Below are 22039 nucleotides of genomic sequence, written 5' to 3' on the forward strand. Positions count from 1 at the left end.
CCCGCCCACGGAGGAGGCCACTATTAATAGTGTAATTTCCGCGGTGTTCTGTTTATCCCCCGGAAGGGCTGATGGATGTGAATAATTACCAGACTATAAAAGCCAGCGTATGTGCTGCTCTCTATCGCTCTAAATCATCAAACAAATAAAGCAAGAAACAGCGTTTCTGAATATAATTTTCCCCTCTAATGGCTCAGAATTATTATCAAGAACATTGAAAATAAATAAGCAAAGGCCTCAGCAGTTAGAAACTAAACAGTCAGGAAAGGACAAAGCCTGCGTGCAGCCCTCACAGAGGACAGTGAGCCACCGGTCCTGTGTCCCAACTGCTCTAATGTGCCCCAAGCCTTCTGGCCTGTCTGGTTCCCACAGGCGAGGTGCCTTACCAGGATGCTAGCCCCATCTGAGCCCAAAGCTCCCAGGCCCTGCTAGGGACCACACTGCTCAGGCCCCACTGATGGCTCTGGGCTGTTGACAGGAGACCATTCTGCAGCTGAGCTCAGGGCTGTGATGATAACATTGAGGCTGAGTGCCAGTGGCTGGTGATTCGGGAGCCCTTGCAGCGCTGGCTGCTGAGGATGAGGGCGAGGACTCCGCAAGTGCCTGTGCACAGCCCAGAGGTCAGGCCACATGAAGACCCCTGGCACGTGCATACACATGCTCTCACCATAGCCCAGGATATCACTGTAGATTCAACTGCAGTAGCTCTCCAGGGCCCCAAGAGCCAACCTGTAATGTTCACCCTCAGACACAAAGTCACCTGGGCTGAGAACAACAGGACAGATGCCCTTCTGGGGCCTACATAGCCCAGCAGGATGGCTTTTGCTCCCCATGAGTCTTAAGCCGCCCAGGCCCCAGTGGGAGCACCATGAGACCCAAAGACCAAAGACAGTGGAGACGGATGTAATGATCAAGTCCTCACGTGGTCCCTGCACACGATACCTTAGGAAGGGTGTGGATCACCCCTTAGGAAGGCTGTTTAAAGATCTTGGCTCTGAGGGTGAGGTCAGCCACTACAAACAGAATCTCAAATAATCTGGGTCCATCAGAGAAGCAGGCGCCAGGTGGTAGGCCTCCCTCTGGAGAAGGCTGTGGCTCACTGAGGACAGTGCCATGCCAGCAGGCTGTGACTCAGGAGACGGCAGGGGTTACCAACTGACTTAGGGGTACTGGCAGAGTCTTCTTAGTGGAAGAGAAAAAGGACAAACAAAAAAACAATGTTGTCAACAGGGGCATGTCAAGTGACAGACCAACCCCACAGTGAGGAACTGGACCACGAACTGACCCCCAGGGCTGCCTAGAAAACTGCTCCAGACAAAAAAAACTGTACAAAATGCCAAGCACGCCTTTAATACTAGCGCTCCAGAGGCAAAGGCGGCATATGTCTGTGAGGTCAAGTCCAGCCAGGGTTACATAGTGAGATGTTGGGGGGTGGGGTGGGAAGGGAGGGAGGGAGGGAGGGAGGGAGGGAGGGAGGGAGGGAGGGAGGGAGGGAGGGAGGGAGGGAGGGAGGGAGGGAGCAAGCCACTCTACATAAAAGCCTTCAGCCAGTCAGGACAGGGAGGACTGTGTTCCCAGGTGTCCCTGATACAGTAGAGGTCAACACTGCAGAGGGTGACAATGGGAGCTAGGTGGGTGGCCCGTCACAGCTAGCCCCACACTGGAAGCACTAGCCTGGAACACAGCAGGAACGAGACAGGCGTGCTCACAGAATGACAAGGGACCCGGCCAAGAATTGGCTGGCCTTCAGAACTGAGCCAAGTCGTAGCGCACGTGGAATGCCAACAGCAGAAGGGACTCTGAGAGAACGGTGCTTATAGAGAAGTAAATCAATGCTTCATAGAGTCCAAGGTCACCTGTGCTCTGTGTCCCCAGCAGCAGGTAGACAATGCTCCCTCCAAGATCCTTCAGGCCCATGGCCACACCATGGAGAGAGTGAGAAAGGGTGACCCTAGCCACAGTCAGGGACACCTTAGAGAGCAAACACAGGGGACATCTTGCTATGACCAAAGAGGTCACTACAGCTGAGTCACAAAAGGAGGAACCCCACAGGTCAGAGTAAAACCTGGACAGGCGTCCAAGGAACCCTTGGAGTCAGGCATTTGGGCTCCCAGGGCACACTGGCAAATACACTGTCATCTACCTACTGCCCACCCTACGGAGAGGTTAGAGGGTCTGACACACAGGGGAAGGGCACATGGGGGCTGCAAGCACCCCCATATGAGGGGATGGGCTTCTGTGTACCCAAGTCGACCACTGCTACAAAAAGGGGTTTGGTTTGCCTCCACTAAAAGGGGCCTCCAGCCAGGAACCGCCTGGTCTAGCTGGCACAGAGTGAAGCCTGCCCATTCCCCCAGGGAATCCCATCTCTTATTGCCTGCGTAGGTGGGACAGACACCGACAGAGACTGCAGAGAAGACAGCAGCAGCCAGAACTAGGAAGGCTGCCTTTATCTCTAATGGATCGTTTTCTGGGACAATAGGCAGTAGAATTTGGTGTCACACACCAGCAATGTCAATGGCTTCTAGTAAGGCTATTTTTATTGAAACTCACAGGGGATCAAGAGAGCTGGCTTGGAGAACACAGAGACCTGGATTTGGGGCTAACCCCCCACAGGGAAGCTGGTGGTGTGGAGGGAACAGCGTCTTGGTGGCTGGGGAATAGTGGATATCTGTGGCTGCTACATCTCCATGGGGGACTGGGGAGGAGGTGCGGGCAATGGTCCATTAACATCCACCCATCTCAGTTAAGGTAGATGCTGCATGCTCAGCAGAGGTGTGGGACCCCACCCCAGCCCTACCCCAAGGATTTTTAGTAAATGACCAAGATCAGTTGTGGCCCTATATTGGATGGCACCTACCCTGCACTGCCAAAGGTCTGAGACACGTTCACAGGAGACAGTCCAAGAGACAGGTCCTATTGATGCTGCAGGCACGGGCATTCGGGACTTGTGACTGGACATGCAGAAACTTCCGATTCCCCTATTCCACTGCCCTGGACCATGGCTTAAAACAACCAGAAGCCCACATGCAGTCATGAGCCTAGATTCCACAGTCCATGCATAAACCTGCAGCAGTGGTCTCCCAAGCTACTCACTTGCTCAAACACTGTAAACAGAAGACTAAGAACAGGTCTTCTAGGAACCAGGTGTTGCTGCTCAGGAGGGACAGGGCATGGTGGACAGACAGGAGGCTGCTTCAGGGGACACTCCTGGAACCTGTGAGCCATATACTATGACTGGCATGGTAGGCAGCATGGGCAGCAGGCCTGTGGTCACCCAAGTCTCTCTGGGGATGAGCCCGGTGCAGACCAAACTGGGAGCATTGTTTTTTTTTTTTTAAGATTTTATTTATTTATTATTAACACAACATCCTGCCTCCATGTACATCTACACATCAGAAGAGGGCACCAGATATCTTTATGGATGGTTGTGAGCCACCATGTAGTTGCTGGGAATTGAACTTAGGACCTCTGAAAGAGCAAGCAGTCAGTGCTCTTAACCTCTGAGCCATCTCCCCAGCCCAAGCTGGGAGAATTGTTAGTGGCCCATCAAAAGATTTCTTTCCCATGGCCGCCACTGCACGTCCAGACGCAATGTCTGCTGGAGGGGCCTTGTAACACTCCCCCTATCCCATGGGGCTCCAGCTTCCTGCTCCGGATGTGGCTGGGAAAGGCTAACCTCACACAGGGGTTACTCCTCCCTAGTCCCCCACTCTGACAATCAGGACGGAAGCCACTGAGCAGGGCCATTACCCCATCAGCAGCCAGGGCTCTGGAAGGGACACACTGTACCTATGCCTGACTTTTGAGCAAAGACAAGGCAGGCACTTTAACTCGAGCAGTGGTTGCTGTGGAAACCAGCCACTGTGGGTGTGTTGGGGGGCAGGGCTCTTTCCACTGCTGGCTCCTACTTCAGAGCCACCCTGGGCTTACAGGACAGGCCTGATGGCTAGGGACACACCTAGCCAATTCCAGATAGTCCAGGGGCATGCCTAGCACAGAGTCCCCGTGGTTTCTTGCACCTGAGTCATGTGGCATGTCATGGTGCCAACGCTAAAGATGCTGAAATGATGCAGGGCCATCTGCTGTCACCAGATCCAGCCAGAGAAGCTGGGGACACATTAGTAGTGCCCACAGCCACTGGTGCCAAACAGGACAGGAGCACACTGGAAACATCTGTGACTCCCAGAGCCCCCCACAAACTAGGAACCCTTCCTGGAAGGCACTGCACTGTAGGGACTCCTCATTCCTGTCCCAACCTCATCTTCCAGCAGAGCCCCAGTTTCTCACCTGCACCTTGGGGGTTCCAGAGCCTAACAGAACCAGAGTAGTTGTCACTAGATCTGAAGTGGCCCGACTGCCTCAGGTCAGTGAGTATGTTGACATTTGCCCCAGACAACTTTGCAGGGCCCCAGGGGAGGACAGGTTGGAGCCGTGTTTGGGCTGTGGGCTTGCCAGTATTGGCTGCCCGCCCACCACCAGCCCTAAGCTAATGTCAGGCCAACAGGTGTTGGCCCACTAGTGGGTAAGGTGGCAGAGACAAAAGATCTTCTGAGCTCTCTCAAAAGCAAGAACAGTGTTTTCTGAGTGAGGCTCACAGCCAGGTGATGTCCCTCCGCCTACAGTGGGTATGATAGTGGCAGGTCCTGTGTCTTAGCCTCTGCAGGGGCAGCCCAACAGTCATCAGCAGACCCCAATACAGCCCTGCAAAGGGGAGTTCCCAGCAGGAAGGCGTGCCAAGCACTGCCTCAATGGCAGAGGCAGCTCTCACACACAGTAGAGACAAGACTGGCCTGTCTGCACAAAGTTTGAAAGTGGCCCTTGCCAGGCCACGCAGCCCTAGGACAGATGCACAGAGTGAAAGGACCAGAGGGGGCAGCTCCAGGCATCAAAGCCAAGACAGCAGTGCTGTGCAGGGAGCAGGACAGGACTGCTGCAGAGGGAGTTCACAGCACACGTGGGAGCGTGCACACACACCCAGGCCAAGGGCGGGAAGAGGGGGCTCCATGGCACATCTGGAGGCTGCAAAATATGGAATGATGGCCCAGCAGTTAAGAGCATTGGCTCTTCTTCTAAAGGACCCAGCTCAATACCCAGCACATGATGGCTCACTCCACTTCCAGGAGATCTGACTGACACGCTCACACTGACGTAAATGGAGGCAAACACCCATGCATCCAAAATAAAAAAGTCATTAAAAAAACAAAACCGACCAACTCCTAGGATGAGCTTGGCCTCATGAGGGGATGGCCCTCCAAGGACAGGGCTGCAGAGAGCAAGGATGTTCCCATGCAGCCGGGCGGTAGGGGCGTGCTGTAACCTGCCTAGAGAGCCTGAAGGACCCATACACTCTGCTTCTGAGCCATTGGTGACTCCTCTCCAGGGAAAAGGAGAGGAAGCCGGCCGGCACCCTGACCAAGACAGGAATGCACCTCACTGCAGTGCTGGGCTCAGCTGTCAGCCCGGCACAGGGCCACTCTCTCCTCCTTCTCCTGACTTCTCTGGTAATTAAAACATTTCATTTCATCTCAGAATGCAACATGAGGGACAGTAATGCCCTGTGGGGAAAGGACTATGCGCCCTGAGCACACGATCAACATCAGCAGGGCTGGCCTGAGGTGGCGTTGACCACAGAACACGCTGTGCTCCAATCACCGAGGCCATAGAGCACAAGGGAAGCCAGACAACAGACGGCCCGGGGAGTCGAGGACACTTTACACTGTGAACGGAGTTCAGGAGCCAGGGGAGGAAGAGGAGCAGGGCAGGGAGGAGGAGGACAGAGAGAGGGAGGAAGAGGAGCAGGGCAGGGAGGAGGGGACAGAGAGAGGGAGGAAGAGGAAGGGAGAGGAATCCCCTACCAAAACAGCAGGCCATATGACAACCAAGGGGAACTCACAGGCCATCCCCCAGCTCACCAAGAGCCGAGCTCAATTCACCTCTCCAGATCTACGGCAGGGAGACTCCATAACCCGCTGCAAGATAACAGCCCTGTTTTGGACAAAGAAGACAGACAGCTTTCTGGTCGATGCTGCTGAGACAGAAAGGTCTGGGACGCAGTCAGTGGGGCCCTGAGAGAGCCCCAGCATGTGCATGGTGCCCGCTACTCTAACCCTCTGATCCCAGGGACACAGCTGCAGGGCAGGCCTGCTGCAAGCACCTCTTTGCAAGGCCCGGCTGTGGAAAGGACACACATTGGGACGGCTCATCAAGCTAATGGGCACAGGCTGTGACTCAGAGCCGCACCCTGCCGTGTGCACCAGACTCTCTGAATTGCCCACCATCATCAGAGCACCGCGGTGGCTAATGACACAGGACTCATCTTGCTATACCAAGGGCCCCAATGTCCCAGTTTGCGCTCAGGCGTGTCACCGGCCTCAAGAGTTAATCTTCTGGTTCCCAAAGTGGCTGAGATGTACAGCGCTGTCTCAAGCAGAAGGCCAGAGCAGTGGCACTGGGGGGGGGGGGGCAGTGGCTGTAGCAGAGTGAGTCCAGAGGCCCCATAAGGAGGCTGGAGGAGCACTGGGCCAGGGGTAACACAGCTGTCCCTTAATAGTTCCTGTGTGTCTAGACCAACCAGTCGAGCTGACCAGCACGCCAAGCCCCGAGGGCAGAGCCTTAATGCCAGCTGGAGAGCACCCTTGGCTGGCATTTGGGGTCTCCTGGCTTCTAGTAGTCAGGGTGGGGAGGGGCTCACAGCAACCTGTGGAGCGACTTTTTGCCCCACACACCCGCAGTGTCTGAGACAGGACAGGTCAGGGGACTTGGAGCTGGACACATCCTTGGAACAGAGAGGTCAAGGTCACCACTAGACACGGACTGGGTGGAGAAAGACTCCCTCCCTGCCACAGCCATCTTGGTGCAGCAGCATCACAGTCACAGTGCCTGCTGCTAGGCTCCACACACAGGGTGACACCTGGGACGATGTCGCCCTCAGGAGGCCCCTTCTGCAGACAGCTCTGCCTCTCATAGAACTCCTGGGTCAACCGAGGACAGGCACCATGGCTAGGTGCTCTGGAGAGGACAGAGTGCAGGGCAGGGAGCAGGAAGGAGCCTCCCCGGGTGGCTATGTCCCCATCCATGACAGCCACTCGCTTTAGGTGGAAGCAGAACCTCCCACTTCCCAGTGAGTTAGCCAGACAGACACGGTGGGGCACCTACTCTCCAAAGGGCTGCGGGGCATGGTGGGCAAGTGGAGAGCGTCCACCCCACTGGATGAGGGAGGGGCCACATGACGCAAGCCAGACGAGAAACAAGCATTGCAAGCTGAGCAGTCAGAGGAGTCGGGTGGCCTGGATGACCACTGCAGAGGGTTGTGCCTAGGGTGAGTGAGGCACAGGGACCATCTTTGGTCCCTGAGGATGGGGGCTGCAAGACACTCAGAAGCCAGTATGGCACTGGCTGGCACAGGGCTGTCCACTGGGGCCTTAGGTGGTGATGAAAGTAACCTTCCTTCCTTAGGCTAGGACTCAGGGTCTAACTAACCAGTGGCCATGGATTATGCAAGGAGGCGTCACCAGGAGCCCTGCAAGGACAGGCTCCTCACACGCCATGGAAGGCTCTGTCCTCAGAGGCCACACTGCCGCCGCACATGTGTGACTACTCCTCCAGAGACCCCAATACAGAAACAGCTTCTGTGGAAACCGGAGAGCCCACCCCACCTCCAAGTGCCACCTCCACCTGCTGTAACCGTTTCTGGGGGACTGAGTGGAGTCTGGGGTTCTCCATGCTGCCTGCTATAACCATTTCTGGAAGACCGAGTGGAGTCTGGGGTTCTCCATGCTCCTGCACAGGGCAGCACACACCCCACCTCCAAAGTCCTTTGACTGTGATCACATCAACAAAAGCAGCAACAGACCCAGAGAAGCTTCAAAAAATGCTAGGACCTTCAAATATCTTCATGCACCCAAACCCAGCATGGTGTTGAAGCAAAGCACAGACACAGACCACACTAGACACTCTGCTGGGGGGGGGCGGGGATTGGAGCATTTCATCCTGCGGGAGGCTCTTTAAATAGGAAGGTGAACAAAACAGCTACGGGAAGTCCCTGAAACAAACCAATTTCATTAGGCTCCTCCCTGACAGAGTGAGCAATAAAAGCTAAGGATTCCCTAAGGAAATCAAGCTGCCTGGAAGAGGCTCAGGTTAGCTGAGGCGCCTGGAAGGGAGCTCTCCAGCCTGTTGTGTGGCCTGCAGGCTATGCAGTGCCTCCAGATTCCCAGCTCCATGAGCTGTCACCGTGCTGGGGTGGGCCTTGGTGACACAGCTGTCTCCCTTCACCCACATGCCTGTCAGTGACCCCAGTAAAGCTCATGGTTCACCGAGCAGGACTTTGTGGTGTTCATACTTTAGTCTGCTGTGGGCTCCCTACTGGGATGAGTGGATTTCTGTGTTGCGTGTCCCCAGGAAAAGTCTTTTTTTGTCACACAACAGAGGGAGACAAAGGGGCTCAGCAGGAGAGACCCCCTAATTTTGGGGTTTTGTTTTGTTTTTGAGACAGGGTTGCTCTGTGTAACAGCTCTGGCTGTCCTGGAACTCACTTTGTAGACCAGGCTGGCCTTGAACTCACAGAAATCGCCTGCCTCTGCCTCCCAAGTGCTGGGATTAAAGGCGTGCTTTTAAGCTTCATCCAGGGAGCAGCACCCAAATATCCAAGAGGGAGAATATATTAACCCCAACGGTGCATCCGGAACCCAGTGCTGCTGACCCCTTTGAGATCCCTGCTGGAGCTGAAGACACAGGGTTAGCTGAAGTCCCACCTCTCTGGGGCTCAGAGCCTGGTGGGGAGAAGCCAAGTAAACACACACATGCATGTCCCCAAGGACACATGGGTCCCATCCTGTCATGGCCAACTGTCAACATGACAGATCTAGAGTGTCCTAGAAGAGCCAACCTCATAGACAAAACACTTCCATCAAACTGGCCTGTGCGGCAGTGTTCTACTTATGGTCAGTGTGGGAAGGTCAGCTCACTTGGGGGCGGGGGGCCTGCCCCTGGGCTGGTGCTCGCTGGATCTATAAAAAAGCAGCTGAGCAAGCCATGGGGAGCAAGCCAGTAAATATGGCCTCGGTACCAGCTCCTGCCCCAACTCCAGACCATGGTAGAGTGCCATTGGAATGTATAAGCCACATCAACCCCCCTCCCCAAGCTGGTTTGAGCCATGGTGTCTACCTAGCAGCAATGGGGAGCTAGCTAAGGCCCCTCCCTGCCACGGGAGGGGGTGGCAGGGCAGACGCTCATAATAGGAGACCCCTGTTTATGGGCTACAAGGCCTCCCTCACCAAGACCAAGGCTGCTGGGGCTTTCCTTCCCGCAACAAGTGGCCACTGAGTTCACCGCTAGTCCTGATGGCCCTCCCCAGTCACAGACGTTGCAGGGAGTGGGCTACTGAACCTGCACCCAGTATGCAAGGATGGTGAGTGCCTGCCATCATCCTTCAGGGAGCCCCAGGCCTTACATGTCGCAGGGTCATGTGACCACACGCCGCCTGGCACAACCCTCAGACAGCATGGCTCTCACTGTCTTTGCCAAGGTGCTTCCCAGCACTGGAACATTCCAGCCCCACACAGGCCCACAGTTGCCCACCAGCCCGTCTCTCTAGGACTGGCACCAGCTTCACTGGCCATATGATGGCTGCTGGCGGCTCTCATTCTCGGCTTCGGCCTGGGGTGGAGGGGCCTGCTTGGCGACTTTCTTCCCCCCTCTCTCTTTCTGCTTAGTTGAGCTGTAGCCTCAACATGCAGCCCTGGCTGGCCTGCAGCTCTTGCTCTTTACTCTTATTTTGTGGGGGAGAAAGTGGGGTTATTTCCCCACCCTGAACACAGCAGGCAGCCAGGGAGCCTGGTTATGGCATCTAAGAGTAGCTAGGGTGGGACTCCAGGGAATGGCTGCCCGTCAGAAGGGCGGGAGTGCCACCTAGTGGCCACCAGGAGAAGGACGCGGGCCCTGGCCTCCACAGTCAGCTGGTCCTGGTTCCACTCTCACACGCAAGCATACCCACACTCCTGCTTACGCAGGCCACTGCTGTGCAAATGTGGGGATTTGCAGCAGGAACAGCTGTGGGCTGTCTGCATCCAGAGGTGTCACTAGCCCTGTAGGACAACGCAGCCACGAGGAGCAGGCCACTGGCCCTTGTCACTGCTCATCATTTCTCAGGGGATTCCAGGGGTCCAGGTAGCAGCCCAGCTGCCCTCCACACAGGTGGCAGCAGAGCATCTCGGGAGGAGTCACCCGGCTGGACAGATGTACATAGAGGCGGGGCACACACTGGCGGCTAACGACAGTCTAGGCTGCTCATGAGATAGCATCCAGCCTACCACTGTCACACCAGGCTTCCACAGGCAGGGACCTTGTGGAAAGGGTGGTGTGCACAGCTCAGACACGCCAGCAGGAGCCCACAGTGACCAGTGGACAGGGTCCAGAAGCGTGGGGGACAGACCTCCAGGAGACAAGACTTGCCCATCCCCTGGGCTGGGCTCCCTGACCACGTACAAGAAGGAGCTCCCCAGCACCCACCCCGTCCCCTTCCTGTCAGGCGACCAACTGCCTCAGCACCTTCCCGCGTGACGGTGGAGCCAAGGCGAGCCCTTCCTTTGTCAGAGGGTCTTGTTGCAGCTGAGAGCCACAGCTGGCAGGGCCCGGGAAGCCACCTCCCAGTGCACAGGGACTGTCCTGGATAACCAGTGTCACAGAGCCCTCAGAGGGCAGCAGGATAGTCAGAGACTGAGAGACTCCTCACGGCCAGCTCAGAAGAGGGAGAAAGGGTCCCACTTTCAGACAGCAGAGTGCAGAGCTCTAAGGCCCCGGGGAGGAAGCAGACACAACACTTCAGGCATTTCTCACTTCTGTAACTGTGAGGGGCAGTGCTGGGACCCACGGGGCTTGAGAATGCCAGAAAAGGGACAGTATTTGGGGTTCACTTTCCCATCCAGCCCGAGTTCAGCCCAGCTCGGCCATCAGTCAGGAAGCTAGCCAGGCTGTAGGCTAAGGGTCCACACACACCAACACAGCTGTGTCCTCCAGGGCAGGGGAGCCGCCCAGGGCCAAATATGGACTCCACTGGAGTGGGGAGGACTGTGTGCCTGGGGTCTGAGGGCAGAAACACCCACAAGAGGGCACTGTTGGTGTGACCCTCCACAGGCTGGGCACACAGCCCTGTCCACAGCTGAGCAATACAGGGAGGCCTGTTGCAGGCAAGGTGTTCCTGTCACACTTGGGGCAGCAGGGAGGTGTGGCCACAGGTGTGACTAGGAAGGCTGGAGCCAGTCACCTTACGCTCTAGAGAGACCACAGGAGTCACACAAGTGCCCCAAACATAGAGCACTTGAAGGGAACAATGGGGCTCCCTGCATTCTGAATTTTCAGCTGTTGGTGGGCGAAGGTGCCTCCACAACCAAGTAGAGGCCAGGTGATGGTTAGCTTAACAGATGTTAAGACCACCACAAAGAGAATCTCAGCAAGGATGTCTGAGTCAGAATGGCCTGAGGGGCCCAAGTCCAAGGGACCTGAGTGTTCATGAATGGGGAAAATGGAGCTGAACATGGTGGCCGTGACCCTGAACCATGTGGGGGCCGAGGAAGCAGCTGAGCATGCTCCATCCACATGGGTGTGGCTCCAATTCCCTGAGGGGCTGACTGTGGGCTGCACCGTGAGCCCGAAATAAAGGCCTTCTGCCTAAGCAGCTCACTGCACTGACAGAAATGGCTGCAGGACAGCCAGCTCCTGGGACCAGCCCTCAGTGGGGACCCACGGACAGCCCCAGCCCTCAGTGGGGACCCACGGACAGCCCCAGCCCTCAGTGGGGACCCACGGACAGCCCCAGCCCTCAGTGGGGACCCACGGACAGCCCCAGCCCTCAGTGGGGACCCACGGACAGCCCCAGCCCTCAGTGGGGACCCACGGACAGCCCCAGCCCTCAGTGGGGACCCACGGACAGCCCCAGCCCTCAGTGGGGACTCACGGACAGCCCCAGCCCTCAGTGGGGACCCACGGACAGCCCCAGCCCTCAGTGGGGACTCACGGACAGCCCCAGCCCTCAGTGGGGACCCACGGACAGCCCCAGCTCTCAGCGTTGCCCTCCCCATTCAGCACCACCAGGTGTGGGGGAGGGCCTCCTTCCTGTCCACACTGTGCGACAAGGAGGCTGAGCCCAAGGGGCCATAGGAGCCTGGCCTGGGACAGGCTGTGCCTGGCATTCGGCAGAGACGGAGAGAATACTGCTGGCATGCTGGCACCTCACATAGCGGAAACTAGCCCTGCGATGTGACCAGAAGGTGACACAGCCATCCACCTGGCAGGGACTCAGGCAAGGCCACAGCCCTCAGTTCGCTACCTAGAAGGCAGGTGGGCACTTGTTACCATCAAGGCCGTGGTCCTCCCCGAGGCCTGGAGTATGAACAGGAGGCGCCCACAGTAACCTGCCAGCACACCCTGGCACTCACCAGGACTTGGGCTCGCCAAAGTGCAGGTAGTTGATGCTGTACAGGTCCATGTCCTCCGTGTGCCAGGCGAAGGTGGTCTTCCACATGCCGAAGTACAGGTAGGGCGTGTTCACGCCCTCGATGATGGTGCCGCACTCGCGCTCCACCATGTCCAGGATGGTCCTCAGGTTGCCGATGTTCCACTGGGCCACGTCCTGTGGACAGCGAAGGCGTGGTCAGCAGAGTCCTCCCAGGACATCTGCGCCCACCTATGTAGGAGGTGCGCTGGCATCAGGTCCCCAGGCTCCAGCTGCTCATCCCAAGAGGTCAAGGGGACTAGGGTCATGGGCAGACTAGAGCTGCTCAGGCCTTGAACTCTCCCTAGCACCCCAGCCTTCCTGGAGTAGCATGTTACAGTCTATAAGCCTGCATGTGCCAAGGGAGGACATCAGCTTGGCGGCGACCTCCACACCTCAAGTAACACAGAGAAAGGCAGTCTCCAAGTGGAGTGATGCCTTCACAAGCATGTGAACCCATGCCCAAATGACAGCCCTTCCAGAACCTTCCATCAGACAAGACCAGACAGCTTCACAGGGTGCAGGCAGATATGGATGAAGCCCGGACCTCGACCCATGCTCTCAAATGTTGCTGGAGAAAAGCAGAGCAGGAGCCTCCCATGCCTGCACCTGAGCCCTCTCTGCATCCGAGAGCCACCGGGTGACCATTCTCCTGCCAGGAGGCTGAAGGCCCGAGTCTGCAGAGCATAGGCTGCTGAGGTCATGGCAACAGGTTACGGAGCATACAATGGTCTTGCTGCCCTGCCTGTCACCCAGCATGGTCACCCGCATGGAACATGTCACGGATTACAAGAAAGGGACTCAGGTACAACCTCGTGGGGACAATCATCCCATGGCTGGGCCAAAAGTCCTCTGGTTTGGGCCTCAGTTTCCCCATCTATAACAGATTCTGGACTACTCTACGTAAGTCAGGCACACAGGCCAAAGCCACAAACTTCCAGGGGCCTGTGGCAGATGTGGCCCAGGGACTGTTCTTGGTGGATGAAGCCTGTGTATGGCCAGAGTCCTCCATAAAGGTGGCACACTAGCTGACAGGAGGTGGGGGTGCAGGGGCCATGCCTGCAACACCTTGCTGGGTGGAGTCCAGACTCTGACTTCACATAGCGCTACCCCAGGAGCACAGATGACAAAACAACGAGGTGACAGCACCAGACACCTACTAGAGAACAGGGAGCCCAAAACCAAGAGAAGAGAGCACGGGGCCACCAGCCAGAGACCTTCCTGCTCTGGACGTGCAATGGGTAAAGCACACCGCCCCGCCAAGAGACCCCACACCCCATCAGAGCACAGGCTTCGCCCACCCAGGGTGACGCTGGACAACGTGAACGGGCGCAGGATGCTGGCACTCAGGAGGTGGGACAGGAGAGTCAGGAGTTCAAGCTCATCCTCAGCAAGTTCAAATCCAACCTGGGCTCCATGAGACCCTGGCTCAGGAAGGGAGGAAAAGGCCATTAACAGAAGGATTTGTGAGACAGCTTCCACCCCAGTCATCAGCAGAGAGCCGCATCCACAGGTAAGCACATACACTTGAAAAAAATAAGCCTTCTTTTAAAATAAATTACCCTGGAAAATATTGGATTCAATCCTGCCAGTAATGAAGGAACAACGGAAGGAAGGAAGGAAGGAAGGAAGGAAGGAAGGAAGGAAGGAAGGAAGGGAGGAAGGGAGGAAGGGAGGAAGGGAGGAAGGGAGGAAGGGAGGAAGGGAGGAAGGGAGGAAAGGAGGAAGGAAGGAAGGAAGGAAGGAAGGAAGGAAGGAAGGAAGGAAGGAAGGAAGGAAGGAAGGGAGGCAGAAAGGATGTGGACAAACCCTAAACCCACATAGCTGCAGGACAGAAGCCATGATTTCAGTCCTGAGACGTTGTGGAAAAGGAAGAATGGAGGCAAGCAGTGCCCGGCATCACAGGCTGAGGCAGGGGGACTGCATGGACTCACGTGTGTGAGTGTGCAGTGGCTGCGGCACCCAGACCCCCGCGGCCGGGGGGGGGGGCAGTGAGAGGCACCTGAGGTGGTGCTGGGAATCTAGAAACACGTTCATACAGCAAAAGATCTAAGCACAGACTTCTCCAGAGAGGCACGGAGACAGCAGGAGCCCCTGGGAGACAAAGGACGCACAGTGTGGCAGCACCTCTCTCACACGCAGTGCCAAGAAGCAGGGGTGGGTGCGGGGCAGCCGGAGAACAGCCCAGCCCAGCAGGTCCACCCTGCATGCAGACTTCAGAGAAACGTAGCCCTGACCACAGGGACCTGGACAGCACCCACAGCTGCCTCACCTCCCGGAGCCCAGGCAGGTCACAGCCCACATGTCTATCACCTGATGACAGGGTATGCTGTGTGGGCCCCCACACCCAGAGTGCAGGGACCCCAAGGACATCAAGAATCAGACACGAGAGGCCACAATGTGGGACACTAAAAACAGGACATGTCCAGACAGAAAGCATACTCTTGGGTGTCAGTCTGAGGAGGTGGGGTGGTTGTTCATGAGTAGGTCCATCCTCTGGGATGGTAGACCAGGACTCTACATCACTGTGGGTGCGCTGGGCCCACTGAACTCTGTAGCGCATGGCATGGCGGCTGTACAAAACCAGGCTGCCTTTAGGAACAATCATAGCCACTGAGAGGACTTGGCATAAAGGTGTTGATGACCTGAGGTCACATCTACAACAGAGAGGCCAGACACACATGGCCTGCGTGCACACACACAAGAACAGACACCTACACGCACACCACACGCAACTCAAAACACAAAAAAACAAAAACCCAACAACAACCAACACTGAGGAGACAGCTCAGTGGAGACTGGCCTGAGCACCCACACAGAAAGCTGCATGGGACGTGCACACCCATAATCCCAGCTCTGGACAGACACAGGGGAGTGCCCCCTGGCTTGCTGGCCAGTTAATCTAGCCTAGTGGGTGAGCTCTGGGTTCAGTGAGACCCCTTCCCAGAAAACAAGGCAGGGTGAGGAGCTGGAGAGATAGCTCGGTGCTGAAGAGGCCTGAGACTTCGATCCTAGAACCCACATGGAGGATCACACCGGCTGTACTCCAGTTCCAGGGGACTAAACACACCTGCAGGCAAAACGCTCACACGCAGAATTAAAAAATGACTTAATAACCCAACAATACCGGAGGCAGAGGCAGGTGAATCTCTGTGAGTTTGAGGCCAGCATGGTCTATAGAGTGAGTTCTAGGACAGACAGGCTGTTCTACAGAGAAACCCTGTCTTGAAAAACCAAAAAAAGTAAAATAAAATAAAAACCAACAATAAAAAAGGTAGACTAGGTAACCCAAGCACTCATGGACAGAGGTAGGCATACTTCCTTGAGGTTGAGGTCAGTTTGGTCTACACAGTGAGATCCTGTCCCCCCCCCAAAAGCAAGGTAGACAGGGCCAGGATCTGAGGAAGACATCTGAAATTATCCACAGGTCTCCTGTGTATGCACACAGGTAGGTACACACACAAATTGTCAACCAACAGAACCTTCCAGAAGCATGTAGTAAGGTACCAGCACCAATGTGGCTCTGCCCTGGGTTCCTGAGCGTGACAACGGCCCAGGCAGTGAGGCTGCAGGTGAAGGAGGTAGGAGCCAGGCCCATGGCGGGCACTCACAGACACTTACTTCATCATACAGGGAGCCACTGATGTCCGCCCCGTAGATGGGCGAGACGAAGGTCAGGTTCTTCCAGTACTTTCGTTCCAGGTCGTCAAAGTCCTGATGGCGTGGGGTGCAGTACCTAGGAACGAACAGCACAACGGCTCAGACTGGACTCTGGGCAGTACAGCACCCTCTAGCCACCTCAGACCCAACCCCAGAGCCAAGGCTGCTATGGCAAGGAGGGACACAGAGCTTCAGGAAGCAGGGGCAGCCAGAGCACAGGGCAAGGGGCCGTGTGTCTGCATACGCTATGACTGTAGCTCTCAAGCGGCACAGATACAGGACGCATGGGGACCACCACAGGAGGGCCACTTCTGGCCACACACTGGGATGAGGGCAGCCCTGGGGACAGGGACAGGGACAGGGATGGGGTGAGGGGCCCTCCAGGGAGTAGGGAGTAGGGAGTCTGAGCAGCTGGGAGACACTCGATCCCACGCACTTCTCACTGTTGGCCAGGCGGCGGTACTCGCCCACGGTCATGGCCTTCTTCTGGATGTTATACTGTGTGAAAAGCCCCGACTGGCCCGTCACCACCTGCTGTATGGGTGCTGGGATGACCACATCATCAATGTCGTCATACGTCTGCCGTGGCTTCCACTCCTTGGGCGGGATGATCTGTGGGGCCAAGAAGGGTATGGGTGACACAGCTCCCAAGGCTAGAGAATCCCAGGTCCCCGAAGATCTAAGTGCCCGAGACCCGTGCTGCCATACACAGGCACCACAAAACCATGACAGTAATGTTAGCTGAGGTGGCAGACACGGGGAACTGGGCCACAAGTCAGGGCTGAGCCAGGCATGGTGTGTGGTGTAAACTGAGCCAACCCACTTGAGGGCTGGGTGAGCAGGGGCCCCACTCTGAGCACTCTTATGCGTGAGTCTGCTCCTGGTCAGTGCTGCCATGCACAGGTGCCCCGGCTGCAGGAGGCAGCAGGCAGAGCGGGGCCTCCTCAGTCCTGCTCTGACAGCGGGCACATGGCAGCGCGCGCGGCAAGGGAGTGGCTCAGACAAGGTCAGAAGCGGCGTCTGGGGTCCCAAGAAGACAGGAAGCAGACACTAGAGGAGAGTAACTCCACACAGACCGACATGGCAGCAGTGCTAGGCAGGCAGGGGGCTGCTCTGAGGAAACTGAGGCACAAGGCATCATCAACCCAGCCCAAGCGCTGGGATGGGGACGGCGGAGCCCTCCTCCAGAAGAGATGAAGGGCACACACTCAGAGCACGCCCCACACTTGGGTGAGTCTGTCTCTCACTGCCTGTAGCAAGCACCCTCTCAGCTCCTGGGGCCCACAGATCCTGCGGAGGTGGTAGGGACAGCTGTGCAGGCAGCAGAGCCTCTAGTACACATTTGTACTTGTGCATGCGTGCGTGGAGGCTTCCTGGAGTCAACTGCTCTCAGAGGGCAGGAGGTGTGTGTGCCGTGCTGCACGTGTGCCCAGGGCTCAGAGAGAGTCAGCCTCCCCAGGTTTCTCTCCCATAGGGTAGCGCAGGTTCCCGAGGTCACAGGGAGCCTGAACTACATTAGTGTCATGCTCCACTCAGGCAGGCAAAGCTGAACCAGAGTGGCAAGGCCCCCAGGACACGGTGAAGGCAGGAGGGGCAGACCAGAAACTCCAACCCAGGGAGTGCAGGCAGCCCCACATACGCATGCACGAGCACACGTGTGCGCACGCGCACACACACACACACGCACGCACGCACACACACGCACGCACACACGCACGCACACACACACGCACACACGCCCACGCCCGCACACACACATACACGCACGCACTCACATACACACGCACGCACACACACGCACACACACACGCGCACACACACACACGCACACACACGCACACACACGCACACACGCCCGCACACACACACGCCCGCACACACACACGCCCGCACACACACACATACACGCACGCACTCACATACACACGCACGCGCACACACACGCACACACACACACGCACGCACACACACACGCACGCACACACGCACACACACGCACGCACACACGCACACACACGCACACACACGCACACACACGCACGCACGCACACACACGCGCGCGAGCGCACACACGCGCGCGAGCGCACACGTGCATGCACACACACACACGCACGCACTCACTCAATCAATGCTAGAAATGCCAGTGGGGAAGCTGCACCTGCACAAGGCTGTGGCATGAGGCGACAGATCAAAGATGCCATGGTCTCATTTTCAGGAACTTCAGCAGAAAAAAAGAGGACAGTCTAAGATGGCCGTGCCCCGTGACCTCTGGTGGAAAGGGTGCTGCAGGCAGGAGGAGGGGCCAAAGTAGGCCATGGTCACCCACTCTGTGTCCATGGGGGAAAGAGAGGAGCAGGAACCTGCAGCTGAGCCAGAAGAAAAGCTCGAGAGCCTTGGGATGGAGGGCTCCAGCTGAGGCTGGGGACAGGAGTTTGCTGAGCATCCTCCACAGGAAACCCAAGGCCAACTCCAGGACTGCAAGATGCTGGGAGGCACGTCTGCAGGTGACATACGTGCAGGCATGCAGACACACATGTGCAGGCATGCAGACACACTATGGCTGGGTAGACACTCACTGGGTAAGAACATTTGCTCTGAAAACATGAGAACCTGAGTTCAAATTGCCAGCACCTGTGTAAAGGGCTATGCACCTGTGACCTCAGCACAGGGAGTGGAGACAGATAGGGACAGCTCCCTGACAGCCAGCCTAGCCAGAACGGTGAGCTTCAGTGGGGCTCTGTTTTCTCACAGAGTCAGAAGAGCGAGAGGAAACGTCACCACTCTGCTCTGGCCTGCACACGCACACACCACATGGGTGCACACTGTGTACATGAACATGGGCATGCACCAGCACACCTGTGTCCATACGTGCGGATTCAGAGAGGCAGGGCAGGAAGAAGGCAGTACCCAGTGTCCTTGCCTGCTGGGCCGCGATCAGAGGGAACGGCGTGAGTGCGTCATTAGTGCTTCGTGACCATTAAAAGGATGAGAGCCACCAGGTCAACATGGCAATGCACAGGAATGCCCCACAAAGGGAAGGGTAGACACAGCGTAAGGCCCATCCAGCTCTCTGTGACACCTGCCCCCTTGTGAGCCTTGCATGAGGAAGGCACTAACGGAGAAACTGAACTTCGGGAGGCGACAGTACTTGACAGCTCTAGAGCTGGCTGTGGCTGGCAGACAGCATGCCTGCGTCAGAGGGCACCACTGCCCCGAGGAAGGTTTTGTGCCTTTTTATTTATTTATTTTACTGGCTTATTTATCATGTGTGCACATGTGTGTGCACGCACGTGGAGGACAGGGAACCACTCACAGAAGTTAGCTCTCTTCCTACTGTGTGGATCCCAGGGGTCTAAGCTCAGGCCATCAGGCTTGGTGGCACAGCTACCTATCCAGCCCCATCGTCTGCCATCTGTGGGGTTTCTGGACTGTCTATGGCACTCGAGGTGCTGGATGACCTCCAGAGAATCAGGTATTCTCGACAGCATGGTGGCCATGTGGGGACCCACCAGCAATTGTCCAGGAGTCACACGAGCAAGGCCAGGTGTGAGGGTGCCGGCCTGCCCTCCTAGCATCTGGGAGGTTCAACACTGTCCTAGGTGTTTCAGACAAAACCCTGAGGCTGTCATTGCACATGAAAGGCCCAGGCGAGCGGTTTACCAGCACATGGGAGACCTGGGCGCACTCCAGTGCTGAGGAGAAAGAAATGAAGCGAGAGGCAGAGAGCTGACTCAGTATGCAGAGCCCAGACCCTCATGAGGAGGCTCCCACCACTGTGACTCCACACACACACACACACACGCACGCACGTACACGCACACACACGCACACACGTACACACGTACACACGTACACACACGCACATACACGTGCATACACACACGCACGCACATGTCTGCACACATGTGTGCATACCCACAGACATATTTTGTTTTGTTTGTTTGAGACAGGGTTTCTCTGTGTCTGCTCTGGCTGTCCTGGAACTCACTCTGTAGACCAGGCTGGCCTAGAACTCACAGAGATCTGCCTGCCTCTGCCTCCCAAGTGCTGGGATCAAGGGACTGCACCACCATCACCTGGCTATTTTTAAAAAAGAAAAAAAATGCAGAGTGACGCCATCACCCTTCTGTAGATGTCAAGCATACTCTACTATGCAAGACCTTATGCCTACACCCCCCCACACACTCACACACTCAGTCACACACTCAGTCACACTCACACTCACACTCACTCACACTCAGTCTCACACTCATTCACACTCACATACTCACACTCACTCTCACTCACTCACACTCACACACTCAGCCACACTCACACTCATTCACACTCACTCACATTCATTCACACACTCACACTCACACTCACTCACACTCGCACACACTCACACTCACGCACTCGTTCACACTCGCTCACACACTCATTCATTCACACACTCACTCACATTCACATTCGTTCACACACTCTCACAGTCATTCACACACTCACTCACACACTCACACTCACTCACTCACTCATTCACACTCACACAACTCTCTAGCCCACTTCTTGCTCCGGGTCACTGCCACTTAATCAGGAACTAAAGGTGTCTCCTGGCACCACTGCCCTAGGCACTGGGTGTCCTTCCGTCCTAGCCTAGTGTAACAATAGGCTGTGTCCCGCCCAGGCTGGGTTCTCCCCAGGGCTAGTGACACGAGTGCCCTGATTTGGTCCAGGCACCCTCACAGAACTGGAGTCTCTGTAAATTTAAAAGGGTTGGAGTGGCAGTACGTGGCATCGAGCCACAGAGCAGCCTGGGAGTGGCATGACCCACCTTGGCTAGGCCCGCGCGGTGAGCACCTTGTGACTCGATGTAGGCCACGTATCTGTTGAAGTCCCTGAACTCATCCATGGTGGGGCGGAAGGTCATGATTTTGCAGCTGGGGTTCTGAGCGCTGTGGTCCTCGGACCCCATGGCTGCAGCAATGCAGAGCCTCACCTATGAGAGGACAAGATCGGTCAGTGCAGCCATCGCCACTGTGATACTTCCCCGCACAGGTAACAAAACACCCCTGCTGCAGGAGAGCAACGGCGGGCAGCCGGGGCGTGTCAGCAAACCAGACTCCATCTCTCCCACCAGCTGGCTAACGGCACAGGTACCCTCCCTCCAAAGCAAGTTTTGCTCCTTGTAACCAGAGGCCCCTAGAAGCCAGCTCCACTCTCAGCAGGGGTCTTCTCCCCATGTGGACCTTGTGTTCACCACATCCACCCAAGAGCCCTGTGCACATGGGGTCGTCCTGGCCTGGTGAGAATGCTTCACTTGTGCACAGGGCCAACTGTTCGAAGCCTGGAATCCATCAAGCTACTCAGGGAGGCCTGGGTCAGGAAGGCAAACCCAACCCATCTGAGTACGCTCAAGCCACAGCCAGCGCCGACCCGTCTGTGTCTGCACGGAAGGGACATCACAGATGCTGGAAGCATCTATGCTGTAGGGGGCAGCACAGCTGGTCTCCTTCCTGGCCCTACAAGGGGCAGGAAGGGTTGTCACAGTCCCTTCCCTCCTCCTGGAGCTCCTCCTCCACAGTTCCCACACATTTCCCAGGGTGGCCACCAGGTGGCAGCAAATGCCCAGAAATGGAGTGCAGGGCTTGGTGGGCATAGAAAAGATCTAGGCCAGGGGTTGGTGGCCAGGCACCAAAAGGCCATTACCTTGATGGACTCTGGAGAGGAATGAGGTTGCATCACCTGGGTGCCCTGGGGCTGTACCAGATGGAGCTGGATACCCTGGGGCTGTACTGGACACCTGGGAGTCCTGGGGCTGTACCAGATGGAGCTGGATACCCTGGGGCTGTACTGGACACCTGGGAGTCCTGGGGCTGTACCAGATGGAGCTGGATACCCTGGGGCTGT

General features: G+C 56.6%; 1 protein-coding gene across 2 annotated transcripts in view; it reads right to left on the reverse strand.

Annotated features, from left to right (window-relative positions):
* Positions 1–22039, reverse strand: part of Kdm4b (lysine demethylase 4B) — an 83074-nt gene that overhangs the window by 38416 nt on the left and 22619 nt on the right. For both annotated transcript variants that reach the window (XM_040739218.1, XM_040739217.1), the window contains exons 3-6: positions 20964–21128; positions 16590–16765; positions 16115–16229; positions 12438–12631 (exon numbers count right to left, since the gene is read on the reverse strand). In XM_040739218.1, the coding sequence (XP_040595152.1) occupies positions 12438–12631; positions 16115–16229; positions 16590–16765; positions 20964–21104 (626 nt within the window). In that variant the 5' untranslated portion in view covers positions 21105–21128. The remainder of the gene's footprint in view (positions 1–12437; positions 12632–16114; positions 16230–16589; positions 16766–20963; positions 21129–22039) is intronic.

The sequence above is a fragment of the Mesocricetus auratus genome, unplaced genomic scaffold, assembly GCF_017639785.1.
Source record: "Mesocricetus auratus isolate SY011 unplaced genomic scaffold, BCM_Maur_2.0 Super-Scaffold_100676, whole genome shotgun sequence".
In the NCBI taxonomy this organism is placed as follows: Eukaryota; Metazoa; Chordata; class Mammalia; order Rodentia; family Cricetidae; genus Mesocricetus; species Mesocricetus auratus.